General features: G+C 34.4%; 1 protein-coding gene across 5 annotated transcripts in view; it reads right to left on the minus strand.

Moving 5' to 3' along the window:
* The window catches only part of LOC133873217 (DNA mismatch repair protein MSH1, mitochondrial), a 31,670-nt gene extending 23,206 nt beyond the window's left edge, over positions 1-8,464 (minus strand). For 2 of the 5 annotated variants that reach the window (XR_009901113.1, XM_062310952.1), the window contains exons 1-8: positions 7,953-8,464; positions 6,854-6,998; positions 6,632-6,729; positions 5,750-5,825; positions 5,462-5,581; positions 3,859-3,906; positions 2,162-2,226; positions 582-667 (exon numbers count right to left, since the gene is read on the minus strand). Coding sequence is in view for 4 of the 5 variants with exons in the window: in XM_062310952.1 (XP_062166936.1) it covers positions 582-667; positions 2,162-2,226; positions 3,859-3,906; positions 5,462-5,581; positions 5,750-5,825; positions 6,632-6,729; positions 6,854-6,998; positions 7,953-8,071 (757 nt within the window). In the remaining variant the exon portion in view is untranslated. Of the gene's footprint in view, positions 1-581; positions 668-2,161; positions 2,227-3,858; positions 3,907-5,461; positions 5,582-5,749; positions 5,826-6,035; positions 6,092-6,631; positions 6,730-6,853; positions 6,999-7,952 lie in introns of those variants that run through there. The other 3 variants (XM_062310964.1, XM_062310960.1, XM_062310968.1) reach the window with 3 other exon arrangements.
* Between the last annotated feature and the right edge of the window lie 6,036 nt (positions 8,465-14,500).

The raw sequence follows: 14,500 nt of genomic DNA on the forward strand, positions 1-14,500 counted from the left end.
GCTTAAGCGAGTCACAAAACAGCCAATGCACAATAAGCATAAGTTGATCCTCTCATACTCATGAGTTACAAGCCCAAACTAAGAATCTTACCAAACTGTCTCAATTCGGTTGAAATTTTGTATCCTTTTACAATTTTTTAATGATAACCGGCGATAAGAACTTATATTTATTGACATGCAACTTTGACTATAAAATATGGAGGTATCAAGAATACAATGTCTAGTTTTCAGAGCAATATCCAGAATACTGCATGTAGTGAAGATGCTATATTATATTTCTCTCGTCATCTTAAGCTAAAAAATCATAATCCCAGCCATTTTGGTTGGGTATGCATAACAAAACTGTTCACACACAGAGTAACGACTTTCAACAGAATAAGAAATATTACTCATGAAAAAAACAGAATAAGAAATATCGATAATAACATAAAATAAGCTGCATAAGATGGCAGCATATGGCATTAAATAATTAAGGGCATAGAAACATACTTTATTAATATGCAATAAAACAGACTGGATAACTTCAAGCACAATATCTACTGAAACAATTATCAAGATATAACGATGCAATCTGTTCATACCAACTACAGGCATTGGTTCTGGAAAGTCAAGATCATGATCGCCACATACAAGTCCAAATACATATGGGCTACCTGGATGTGCATGCCTGGGTAATTACAAATTACAAGTTAGAGAACGATCTGCATATCAGAACTAGTGAAAAATAAAGTTCCACAGCAAATAAAAGGGTAAGGTAATACACAAACTTCAATTTCCAAACCCCAATATCAGGAGACTCCATTGCCATGATGTAAATAAATGTACAATAATCATGACAATGTATATATGAAGAATTCAAGTAGCAACTTGTGTTTGTGATACAGATTAGTCTCACAGGAAAATGACTAATAACCACTGTTTTTTTTTTTTAATCTAACACAACATGAGAATAATGCAATGTTCCAAGGAACAACTTGAGCCTATAATGTAAGCAAATCTTGGAAGAAAAAGGGACTAATCAAAACGTTTAGTTGGTTCATTTAAGTGCTCGGTATTTCACACAAGATCAAAATGATTTCATAGTATGTAGATGGTACTAAACGAATCGGCCATCAAAAAGAAATTTATAGCTTGAATAAACATTCCTATTGAAATTGTTCCTTGTTGATAGGTAATGTCTCTAAATAGGTAGTGAGATATGTGTTATAGAGTAATTTCAATTTCTTGGAATATCCAGACACCACAGTAAGGCATAAAGTAATCCCCCAAGAAAGCTAAAAAGCAAAAAGGTACATAAATCTAAGAATTATCCTTTTATGGGCACATATGTACAATGACATGGCACACCTTACCCATGAGAAAAACATAGAAAATGGACTCCCCAGGCCATGTTGCTTTTGGAAACTATGAAGAACAAGTATAAATTAGAAAACCCTGTTTGACTTTAATGTTGGTCTTACCAATTGAAAACATTTTTTTGTAAAGAATGCATCAGCAACAGCAGCAATTCCCAATTAGAATCTTTTTTATGCTTTGTCCGGAAATGCATGCTCCAAATTAGATGGTTAAGATAGTAAATGATTAATTTGCCTTCATCAATTAAATCCTATTCTCTATTTTCTAATCAATCATTCCTTTCTATGTAACTTCTAGAGTATTATATTGTGTAACTTCCTGATAATTTTACTTTAATGTCCTCCATTTGAAAGAATAAAGATAATAGATAATTAGGTCCCTCGATCCACTAGAAACCCAAAAAAAAAAATTATTTTTTTTGGGGTGTGGGGGGTGTTGAATATTTAAAAGCCAGAAAGAAAAATATGGAACACGTGCAAGCAATTCCTTCAGTCCACTGATTCCAATGAATGAATGCTTAGTATATGATTAGCATCAATAGAGAGTCAAGACTTCCAATTAATATATTATTCTACTCTCAGAACATAACAATAAAACAAAGTATACATACATTTACATTCTATTTGCAGATTAAATCAGAGTGTGCTTGAAGAAAGGAGAATTACTATTCTGTTTCTCCAGTGTAAATTTATCAATCAAACACTTCAGCATGAGTACCAACAACACAACAATCCAATCGAAAAAAGGATATACAATTTGAAAATAACTCGTAACATTGAAGCACGTGTTGTTGCCAAGTACTTACCCAGATATAAAACGACCTTTACGAGCACGAGCTTGTGTTGGACCCTGAACTTCCTCCACTATGCACTGCAAACACCAAACTACAGCCACTCAGTAAACCAATCTGATAATTAATGAGAGCTGCTTCGACTTATACTTGAAAACAGAAAGAAGACCAATTAGGCAATGGAAGAGAAAACCCAAAATTTGGCTCAGGCCATAAAAGCTGGAAGATATATTCAACATGAACATACAAAAAAAGCATGCTAGAAGCACTTGTCAAATCAACAAATAAAAGAAAATTTCTTTTAAAGACTAGTCAAAAGTGGATTACAAATAATCGAATATTTAAATTTTTTTCCCTTTTTCTCTTATGAACATGGGAAGCATCCAGCCTCAAGCTTTTGACCCTAAAGGGAAGCTTTTGAATCAAAGTTCTCACCCATCACCCAATACTTATGGAGGCGGAAGTACCATTTCACCCAATGGTCATTGGCTTCTTTGGAGACTTACATATGGAAGGAGAGAAGGTCAAACTTGGCAATTCTACTAAATGCAAGACAAACGTAGGAAGAACAGAGACCATGGCTGTTGGTTGATAATCTAAAGGACCTCCAACAGAAGATTGTACAATTAGATGCCTTGCGTAAGAGACTCTGGCCATCAGACTTTTCTGGTGGCTTTTAGCCCGCTTCTTTTTTTACTTGATGATCGAGTAGTACAAAGAAAGACAGACAAAGAAGAAAGAAACCACACAAGTACTATGCATAAAGAATAAGTTATTGACAAATGCCAGATCCCTGCAAAAGATGTAATGCATGTGCTCGGGAATTAATTACATATTCATCCATAACCTGAGACATGTTGGAGATAATGGAACTTTAACCTTCATTTCTTTCTTTAGATTATTCTTAAAAGGTTACAGTATGGAAAGACTCTTCAGCCACAGTATCACGCCTCCTACCAACCATGCACAAAATAATCTTCACTGTCATTATCATACCAAGTATCAATTTGATTAACACAAGTGAAGGGAAAATTAGTACTCACTAAAGGAAAAAGTGATAAATGACAACTTTTTTATTTTCAAATATAATCACCCGAACAAAAGGTTCAACTCCTTTCAGAGTAAAGGCCGACATAAATTGATCCGCTGATATAATGTCATTTATGGCTCGCATTTAATACATTACAAACAGGTAGAAAAACAGGAAAGAATATTCAACTTCTTAAGGATGGTGTGGATAAACATCACAAAATTAAGGAGAAAAGTCCACAATGAGATCTAGATATTCAAGAAAATTCAAGTTTCTGACCATTGAATCCAATTTAATTTTTACCAAATCTCAATCTTTTCGCCTTAATATAAATACATAATACAAAAGAGAAATCTAACTATGACAATAGTGAGCTAAAGCCATTAGGAAGTAAAATTTAAAATTCAAAATTTATAAGGAATGGGACTTTGTTTTATAGCTGCATCTTTATTATCACAAATCATAACGTAAACTTATTCTTAAAAGACGTTTCATTCTTTTTCTCATAAAGGATGGGTCCATGAAAGTTAAGGATCACAGATTACAAGAGTAAGCAAACTTGTTCTATAAGTTAATTACATCATAATCCATATGTCAAGCAAACCAATACAATGGCACAAGAGCAAAACACAACAGAGCCCAAGAGACTAACATGAACAACATTCTAAATTGCTCCACTCACCACTGAATACCCATTACGTGTCAAATCATCTAAAGTTTGCCGAAGATTCTGAAAAAAGAGCATTTAATCAGATTCAATATAGCATTGACTATCAACAGAACGTACAAAATGGTCAGAATAAATGATTACTCCCACGTTATTAATAACAGAAAGCAAAGAAACAAGAGATACGGCACAACTAACATTCAGAAGAACTAATCTAGCAGTTTCAGAGTATGATTTTGCTTGAAGCTTGGATAATAAATGGATTCAGGAGTTTCATAAGAGATGAGCATACTTTGAACTACTTCTGGCAATTTTTAAGCAACATCAGTTCTAACTTAATGGTATCTAAATTTTTTTACCAACTTTTTCTTGTGAAAACTTAAAAGAAAAAATGAAAGAGCCAAACTATTATTCTTTGTAACAAATATGTGGAGATTCTAGTCTCTCATGTTTATAGAGAAGGAAACCAAGTTGCTTATTACTTGCAAGTTTAGTACCTCTCTTGATGGAAACAAAATTAGAGAAAATAATTTTTGTAAAAGATTTATTTCGGATTGTCACCAATGATTTTTATGGGCCGTGCCACGCCAAGATTGTGTTTTACATAGTTTTCTGTATGATTACCATTACATAGTTTTCTGTACGATTACCACAAAATATAAATAGGTGTTACCCAACCTACTAGTGATGTCTCTAGGAGATTGTACCAAAGGTTTGAATTGATTCCGACCTTCGTTCGTTTTTACTTTTTTTTTTTTAGTGCAGCCACGACTAAAAGACCAAAGCAGAACCTACCACAACCTATACACGAGAAAGTAATTGTGTGTTATTGAACAAATAAAAATTAATTCATTATTTCCAACTCAACAACCCTCAATTTGGCAAAACAAATAACCCACAAAGCAGCACCTTGAGCATTTCCATATTTGCCAAGAAGAATGACAGCACCAACCAACTAATCAACCAAACCAAAATAAATAAACAAATAAAACAATAGAAATAAATCGCCAAATCTGCTGACTAAGATGCAACCTCAGCCGGTTTACTGTTGGGCCCCTATTCTAAATGATGCACCAGTTAACTACCTTCCTTCCTATGCCAGCAATCTTATTCATACCACATTGTGGACTTCCCTGAACTAAATCAAGGAACTCCATTCAACACTTGATTAAATCATTCAAACACAATGAAAATGGTGTAGTAGATAGTTAGTTCAAGATCCATTTACATATAATCATTTTTTCTCAAAAATAGGTAAGAAGAAGACTAAAGATTTCCATATACCTTAATGCAACAAGAAAACCAAGTATTGTTTAATTGTACAACGAATTTTTTAAAACATCCTATTATTATTATAGTATAGGATTGCTGTTTGATTTTTTATTTTATTCAAGAAAATTATCTATAAAAATATATAGATATAATATCTTCAACCTTGTCAACTGATAGTGAGAAAATGAAATCCGGATAAATACCAATACCTATTACAGGTAAAAGGATAGAGATCGAAACAAATAACTCTCGCGGTCCAGAATAAAAAAAAAAAATAAGAGTTTGGAGCATTAAAAAACTTGTATCCATATAACATTTGATCCATGGAAAAGAAAATATATGATACCATTATGGGGCAACCAGCTCTTGGAACGCTATCTGAACGCAGACCCCCAAAAGGATTCAAGCCTGCGTATTCAACAAGAATACAGGCATCTATTCCAATGGATTCATAAAATTCCCCAACCTGAAAACACAATCGACCAGAGATGAAATATAGAAATGAAAACCAAATGCTCAGTTATGCAAAACTATACACTATGGACCCCAAAATAGAAAAAAATAACTGCTAAGGTCCCATGGGAAAAAATTGAAAAGTAAGGGATGGGGGTGCAGAAAAAGAAAAATAGCATACTCTGCAGAGCAAAACTTCGCGTGGAAACCTTGACTTAAACTGCAACATCTCCCAGTTGAGTGTTCCTTCTTTTAGACTACATTGAACACAATGCTATGTATTAGTTTTATGTAGAAGGAACCCTTCTCTAAGATGCTTTGGAGAGAGCTCAGTGTATTTGCAATCATGCGAACACCATAAAAGATAGATTAATAAGGCTCAGAAAAGTGATGTGAAGAATGCTCATAGAGTATAATTTCAACACTCTGGAAAAGGAAAGTAAAGAAATTATTATAATATAGCTTACCAAAGGTAACAGACATTCTTCTACTAAGTCAGAAACAGAACATAACAAAACCAGTTTCCCAGAAGCACATAATGCCCAGGACACTACTATAACCACAAATTCCTGAAAATTAAGGCAAGATAGTCAATCATTTCACTTGGCTTAGGCATAGAGCAGGGAATTAATAATCAAAACTGCTGATTATCTCAAGCAGACCCACCAACCAGCACAAGTTTTAATCAGAATCCTTAAACCTGCCTCCTTTTCAAGATTCAATTTCACAACCAGAAGCCTTTTGATAGCTTATCACCAACCCACTATCTAGCTCTAATGCAGCTGCTGTCCATTCCAATCAAAATTGTAAAAGAGCAATGTTCCCAATTAGGCTAATTCAATTTTGCTCCTCAGATAATCTAAAGATGCAAAATAAGAATGATTTCACTGAATATTTACTAAAATTCCAGATGGCAACAAATCATCATACCAATTAACAAAAGCAAGAAAAAGAAAGGACCCATTTAGGCCTCTCTTTTTTTTCTTTCTTTTTTTGGTTTCACTAAATCATAGGCATGTGTGCAACATGTCAATAAGCTGATTGCAACATCAGAAGAGCTCACCTCCCATTTTTCAAGTTAACATCCAAGCCTAGCAAATTGGAATATGTAAGCCTTTTAACCAGCTGAACAGTTGAAGGCTTTCTGCACATCTCCAACCTCTACAACAAAGAAACCATGACATTCAAGATCTTAGCTAACGTATTCAAGAAATTTAATATCCCACACAAATTAAAGAAGCAAGACTTATCAAGCAACTTGACAAAAATGCATGAAGTAGCACACCTCCTTCCACCATAGTAAGTTAGAAAGATCCTTATCATTGAGGGCACCATTTAATGCTTTAAATTTCTTGGTGGTTTTTGAGCTTCCCTTCAAAACTTTCTGACCTTTGAAACAACAAATCCGCTCCAACTCTCTCCTGCTGTGGCTTTTTAAACAAAATCTCATGAATTAGATGTAAATCAAAACAGACAAAAGAAGGAAGAATTGAATTTTTTTTTTTTGATAAGGAAGAATTGAATATTAAGTACGATCAACAGCCACATCACTTCAAGATTTTCTTTACCAGAATACTCTTCGCATCTTAAAAACATAAATAGGTATGTCATACATTATTGTTGGCTGCGGCACGTTCCCAGTGACATACTGAGCAATGACAATCTCATTGTCCATTTTCTAATCGCCACAGCACCAGATCAAGCATTATAATCAATTCATTACACATGATTCCCAATGGACTTACGTATTTCAAAAGCAGAAACAATTCACAGATTCACAGCTCATGTTGTTATAACAATGCCAAGCACAGCAACGCATTTAAGTGCCTTTATTACCCCACCCCTCGGGGGGGCCTTTTTCTGCTTATGAGTTATGAGTCACGCATACATGGGTTATCTCACTTGTCACATAGAAATCCTTAGTATTACATATAACAGATAGTTTAACGTGTAATTTGACGGGGAAACAACTAGCCTAAGAAAAATTCAAAAGGGAGTAGAAATTTTGAAACAAAATGCCATTTCAAAGCGCACTTGACACACATCAAATACACAAAGAGCAAAAATCCATTTCTCACACTCATCTATTACATCAATCAAACTTCACAAATTCTACTCTATCTCCATGAAAATTATTTCCTAGGGATACATAGATATTCTCCCTCCAATATTCAATACAAATTATCCCTCGAGAGAAACAACGGAAAGAATTTTCCCAGAAATTTAAAGACGAATCACGACATATAAATGCGCAAGATTAATAGTTACACAACAAAAAGACACGCAGCAGACTCTAGCAAGCATTAAAACACACACACACAGATAGGGAGAGAGAGAGAGAGAGAGAGAGAGAGAGAGAGAGAGAGAGAGAGAGAGAGAGAGACCGAAGCGTGGGTGAAGAGCTGAATGAGCAGTGTCTGGGAGCAGCGGAACGAAGCAAGAGAGCGAGGGAACGCCACCGGGGAAGCGAAACGACGACGCTTCTAGTTGCAAGCCAGTACATTGTGCAGAGTGGAGTAGTTAGTGGATGTTTCTTTATTTTTTCTGTAAGAGAATCCTATCCAAATTACTTCGCTTGTTGGCTGAGCATTGCATCAGTTCAGAATGGGAAGATTAAGAAAATTGGTGGGCTTTTTAGGGTTTATAATCTCCCTCTCTAAGAGAAGAGGTTTCCCGCCACAAAGCTACAAAGAGAGATTTTGTAGATGTGTGAGGTTTGAGGTTTGTGTTGGAGGATATTTTGAGAAAGTGAAAAATCACTGAAACGGCGCGACAGACAGTAACAGTGCTGTCTTCCTTTCCTCATCTCGACCACATCGTACCGTTTCAGCACTCACGCGTGGGATTATTATCATCAACGGACAACGGTTGCACGTAGTAACGATTGTAAATTAGGTAAATCACGTTGACTGATTTTTCATTCTTTTCTATTAGCATCAACGGTTGAGATAATGATGTTTTAGCATTCAAAATCAATCCACGAGGTTACTGATTTGTGATTTCCAATACGGAAATATGAGTAATGCTATGAACTTTTTTATTTTATTTTTTTCCTTTTTTTTATCCTCTCAAAAGAGTAATTCTATAAATTTTTTATGCATCATTTTTATGTCTTTTTTAAAAATGAAATAACTTTTAAAATCATTATTGAGCTTATAATAGATTACTATTGAATTTTGATCAAACAATGATTTTCAAAGCCACCTCATTTTTTGAATGACAAATTATAGATTTTTAGAATTACTCTTTAGAATTACCATTACTCTTTAGAATTACTCTCTTTCAAAGTTGATGTGGCTTTTAAAATCACCATTAGTTTTGGAATAGACCATTATTGGATTTTGATCCAATGGCAATTTTAAAAGCCACATCAATTTTAGAAAAATAAAAAAAAATGACAAAAAAATAGTTTCTAACATTACTCCATAAATATATCCTACAAGGACTTTTTAAGTGTTTATAGTCTATTTGGGATTGCATTGAAAAATAGAGCTTTTACTTATAAAAAAATAAATAAATAAATAGAGCTTTTGTTTATTAAAAAAAAAAAAAAAAAGTCTAAATTTAGAACCAAAAAAAAAATTAAAAATTTTTTTTTAAAAAAAAAACTCATTTTTAAACTTCTCCAAAACGCAATTTTAGATTTTTTTTTTTTTTTTTTTACAGCAAACAAGTTTAAGCTCCTTAACGTAATTTCAAACAGACTTTTACTTTCAGGTGCACACTCACTGCTGACTTGATAGTAAAAATCACCATTGAATTTTCAATTTTGGATAGATCACTGTTAGATTTTGAATTTAATAATGATTTTCACTATCACGTTCAAAATGTACACTTGATAGTAAGCACCGAAGAATGCATGTAGCATTTCTCTTTGTAATAAACTCTATGTGATATAAAAATGTTTTGAATGCAAAAATAATAAATAGGTACTTGCACCTAACTTCCATTTATGCTCCGTTTGTTTCGGTGTAAAATGGTTTCCGTCGTAAAATAATTTCGAGAAATTCATTTTTCAAAAAATATTTTCCGTCGAAATCATTTTTCAGTGTTTGACGCATACGGAAAATTACAAATATTTTTTATATTTTAATTTAATCATATTAATTTAAAAAAAATAAATAAATTTTATTCACAAAATAAAAAAATATTAATATAAAAATATTTTTTTATATTTGCCAGATTCAAATTCCGGAAAAAATTGCCGGAATCTGGCCATTTTGCCAAATTCCCGCAATCTTCGCCAAAATCTGGCACAAAACGGCCGGATCCCGGCCAGTTGACCGGAAGCCGGCCATCTTGGCCAATTTCCGACCAGCTGGACAGAGATTTGGCTAGAACGGACGAATCCGGCCAGATGTCGAGGGTCCGGCCGTTCTGGCTAGATCCAGACCGGATTCGGGATCCCGGCCAGATGGCCGATCATCCGGCTTTCTGGTCTGATCCGGGTCAGAATATGACACGGTATACCCAAAATCCGGCGACATCTGCCGGAAGTCGCCGGATTCCGACCTAATATGTCGGATTCTGGAGCCGACTGGAGTAGGAATCTGGCTTGTTAAAATTTGACAATAGTCCGCTGCTTAAACGTAAAGGTCGACTGCATTGTTTAAAAGATAGTCGACTGCATCTACCATCTACGGAAAATGATTTACGCTTTTAAAAAGCATAAATCATTTTCCGAAATTTATTAAGCATTTTTGGTCAAACAGAAATCATTTTCCGGTTGACCATTATTTTCTCCCCTACCAAATACCGGAAAATACTGAAATCATTTTACGCCGAAACAAACGGAGCATTAATTATTTTTTCAAAACCGTTAAATATCATGTCAATACCAATCAAATTATAACGCATGTCATCATAATAAAATGAAATTATAAATATCGATGGATTTGTAATGGAAACTGGTTTCTGGTGTATATGAATCTGGATATGGGAATATTGATGGATTTGTAATGGAAATAATGGCTGTAGATGAAAGGTGTGAATAGTGATTTGTAATGTAATGCCCCGCATAATTAACACCAATATTTTAATAAAATAAAATAAAAAATAATAAGACAATGATGACAACTTATTATTCAACGTATAGAACACTTTAATGTTACAAATTCACTAATAAATAAAACGCCTTTCAAAATTATTTTAAAAGGGTTCCTTATTAACTTAAAAACCTGCTACTTTCGAGACAATATTACACTCAACTGTCCTACTAATCAACTGATTAAAGACTAAGGACTCTTAACAAAGTAATTCTACATTTATATTAAGTGTTCATAAAGAAATGAGGTGACTTTTAAAATCATCATCTAATCAAAATTATTATTTAATCAATCACACGCTTAATAATAATTTTAAAAATCATCTCATTTTTTATGAACACTTTATAAATATTTAATATACATGTAAAATTACTCCTCCCGACAACAACATATGACCTAATTAACTAATGCAAGAGTAAAACAAAACAATATCATCGGATGGATAACTTTGAACGAACTTCATCAACCTTCAAGTCCATTTGCGACAATCTCCTAACAACCTTCATTATTGCTTTATTGATTTCAACTTCTTTGAAATGACCATATTAATTAAGCTGATAAATCCAATATTAGAAATGGGCTACCTTTAAAAGTTAAGCAAAGCACAGGACTTTGGTAACACCTAGGGACGGACCTAGGACTAAGGATAGCAATTTGTATTTGTGTTTTGTTTGAGTCGTGTTGAGACATGGGTATAAGATTATATATGTCAACTATAACCCAACTCATTTAATTAAATTGGTCGAACTCCTTAACACTAACACTCTAATTAACATTTTCGGATCATTTCTGTTTTGCTTTGTCTTTGGTCGTAGCATTATCACTCGCAAGCTATGATGTAAGCCTAGCAGCGCGCCACCTGTTGGACACACCGGCTGCAAAAAAAAATTCTAGGATTTAAGTGTTTGTCAGAATTTAACAGAATTTACAAAAACACTATTGCCTGAATCTTGAAAAAAATTTATAATTTTTTTTTAAAAAAATAAAATTAAACACATGGGTATTTTAGAAATTTTGATAGGATTTAACGAAAAATTTCAACAGATAGTTGAAATTGAACAAAATTGAAAAAGATGGATACCTTAAATTGACATTTTTTTTTTAAGTTTGAGTACCTTCTTTTTTAAAATAATGAAAAATTATGGTTTATAAGTGAAGTTTTTCCTTTTTATTTTTTAATTGTTGCTTTGTAATGCATATGACAACTCAAGTCTCTATCCATATTCATACACCTAATTAAACATGTTTATGAGAAATTTTTGCACGTGAGGAACTACTAACACTGCATCCGTTATTTAGAATATATAAGAGCATCTCCAGCAGGTAAAGTTAAAGTAGCTACTCAAAAACTACAAATATCTACTTTAGCTACTCATTATTTTACAAACACTCCAACAACATTCTCTATTCTACTATTTATTTTCTTAAAATATTATTTTTCAATCTTTGTTTTATTATTTTGATTTTCTTTCTCTCTCTAGTCTACGTCTTCATCTCCAACCCCCAACCCCCATTGATTCTCTCTCTCTCTCTCTCTCTCTCTCTCTCTCTCTCTCTCTCTCTCTCTCTCTCTCTCTCTCTCTCTCTCGTTTCCGTCTCCATCTCCAACCCCCATTGCAGTTGAGCCACCCTCACCTCCCTGCAAGCTCAGAAACCACCAAGCCCCACGAGCGGAAGTCCTTCGAGCTCTCCAAGAAAATTTGGGGGGGTTATCCGTGTTTAAGGGCGTCGTTGGAGACGACGGTGGAGATGGGGTTTTCGGGTTTGTCTGGGTTGGGGATAGGGACGAGGTTTGTGAGGGAGTTAATGGCGAAGATTGGGAGTGGGAAGCTGAAGGAGATGGAGGACAAGTGCAAGCGGTTGATAGGGAGAGAAAATATTAATTAAATAAATAAATAAATAAATGAACAGTGAATAGGCAATAGTGCCTATTCACTGTTCATGAAGTTAAGAAAAAAGTTACAATAGCTACTCTGCTGGAGGGAAAAAAAAAATAGTCAAATTTGACTATTTTGGTTAAAATAGCTCTCTTGTTGGAGATGCTTTAAGTGAACATGGACAATTATCTTGAAACTCAAATTATTAGTTAAGCGTAAAATATTAATTGATTTCTACCTCCCATGGGATCTCTGATTCCAAGTACAAATGGTGGCTTTATTACACAACTAGATATATATGTTCAGCATTAACTTGGAAGGGTTTTGTCTAATTGACAAGAAAAGAAAAAAAACAACACAAAAAATGTTTTGTTATTTTAAGAATACTCTTGGTCCATTAACCCTAAGGGGGTGGTCTAGTGGTCAGGCTTGCGGCTTCGAGAGAATATTATCTATCGAGGTCTCGAGTTCGAATTCATCTAGGTGCTACTTCCTTATTAGGCCAACCATCCGAGTATAACCAGCATTTAAAGGCTTAATTGCTATAGTGGCACTGGGGGTGGGGACAGGGATTAGTTTGCGGATCCTGGTTGTGCCTCTACACTTGGAAGCCCACCACTGTGTGTGGGTCAGGTAGCAAAAAGTACTGTTCAGCTATTGGAAGCCCACCACTGTGTGTGGGTCAGGTAACAAAAAGTACTGTTCGGCTATAGGTGAAACAAGATACCCTAAAAAAAAAAATCTTGGCCCATTGCACAACCAATAATTAAAGATGGTAATTTGACTTGAACATACTTAAAGGTATTGTTGATACAGATTTTTTGGTAGGTGACGTGTCTGTTTGTGATTTGTCAATGTACTCCTTCTCTGAGTTTGCAAAATGAGAACTGCGTCGGGGGATGCCGACAATCCCGCTCCGATGCTTAAGTCAGTGTATATTTTGAGAAAAAAATGCTTAGAGTAATATTGAGGTGACAGTGTGTCTTTTGTACTTGGAGAACTTCTGTATTTATAGAGATTTTGGGCGTGACTATGTCACCAAGTGGCTTTGCGAATCTCGGGTTTCCAAGGATCTACAGTTGGAGGCAACGTGTGCTCGGATGCACGGATCTTTTGGAATTTGTAGCCGTACGACTCGGGCGTACGTAATTATTGGGATCCATTGGCTCTTTAGTGCGACTCGGACTACACATCGTGGAGGGAAATATTTGGGATCTTCGTTCCTTGATTCTCAGGTAGTTCCAAGATATTCGGGATTTCGAACGTTGCACTGGATTCGGGTTGATTGACCCAATCAGATGGACCCAATGGGCTTGAGTGATTGGGTTAGGCCCTGCGACCGAGGAGATCAATATTCTCCCTAATAGGTACATTTAAAAATTAAAACCAAAAAATTGAAAGAAATACTGGACTTTTCAAAACTTTCTTTTAAAATTTAGTTTTCAAATAATGTATCGCATCATCATTTTAAAAAGTTAAATTTTGAAATTTTTGTTTTGGAACGGGTAGCAATATTGCTAAAAAATCATTCAGCTCCAGCATATCTTAATCAACTCGAGGTCCACTTAGTTGACGTCAACGTTGGTTTTCATCAAGTCAAGTCAGGAGGCATGCACTATATATATATATATATTTTATTTATTTATTATTATCATTATTATATTTTTAATCCTATCATTTGGTCTTGGAGTGTTAAACGGCATGTTGTCCTTTTTTTTACACGGCAAAATCTTCTCCTTATAAGACTTGACTTCGGGCCAGATCAACCGTATCTATTCTGTTTGGTGAGATATTATAGTAACACTTGAATATTGTTGGGAGCCGTACATAAAGGGTTTAGAAAGTGGGAATTACAAACGCTCATTCAAATTTAATTGAACCGTAACCATTAATTGAATTCAATGCGGTTAATACTAATTAGATTAAAATTTTTTATTTTGAGAGTCGAACTCTCATTATAGTACATGACCAACCATTTTGAAAAATTTCTTAAAGTCACTGAACTTACTA

This window comes from Alnus glutinosa, chromosome 1 (genome assembly GCF_958979055.1).
Source record: "Alnus glutinosa chromosome 1, dhAlnGlut1.1, whole genome shotgun sequence".
NCBI lineage: Eukaryota > Viridiplantae > Streptophyta > Magnoliopsida > Fagales > Betulaceae > Alnus > Alnus glutinosa.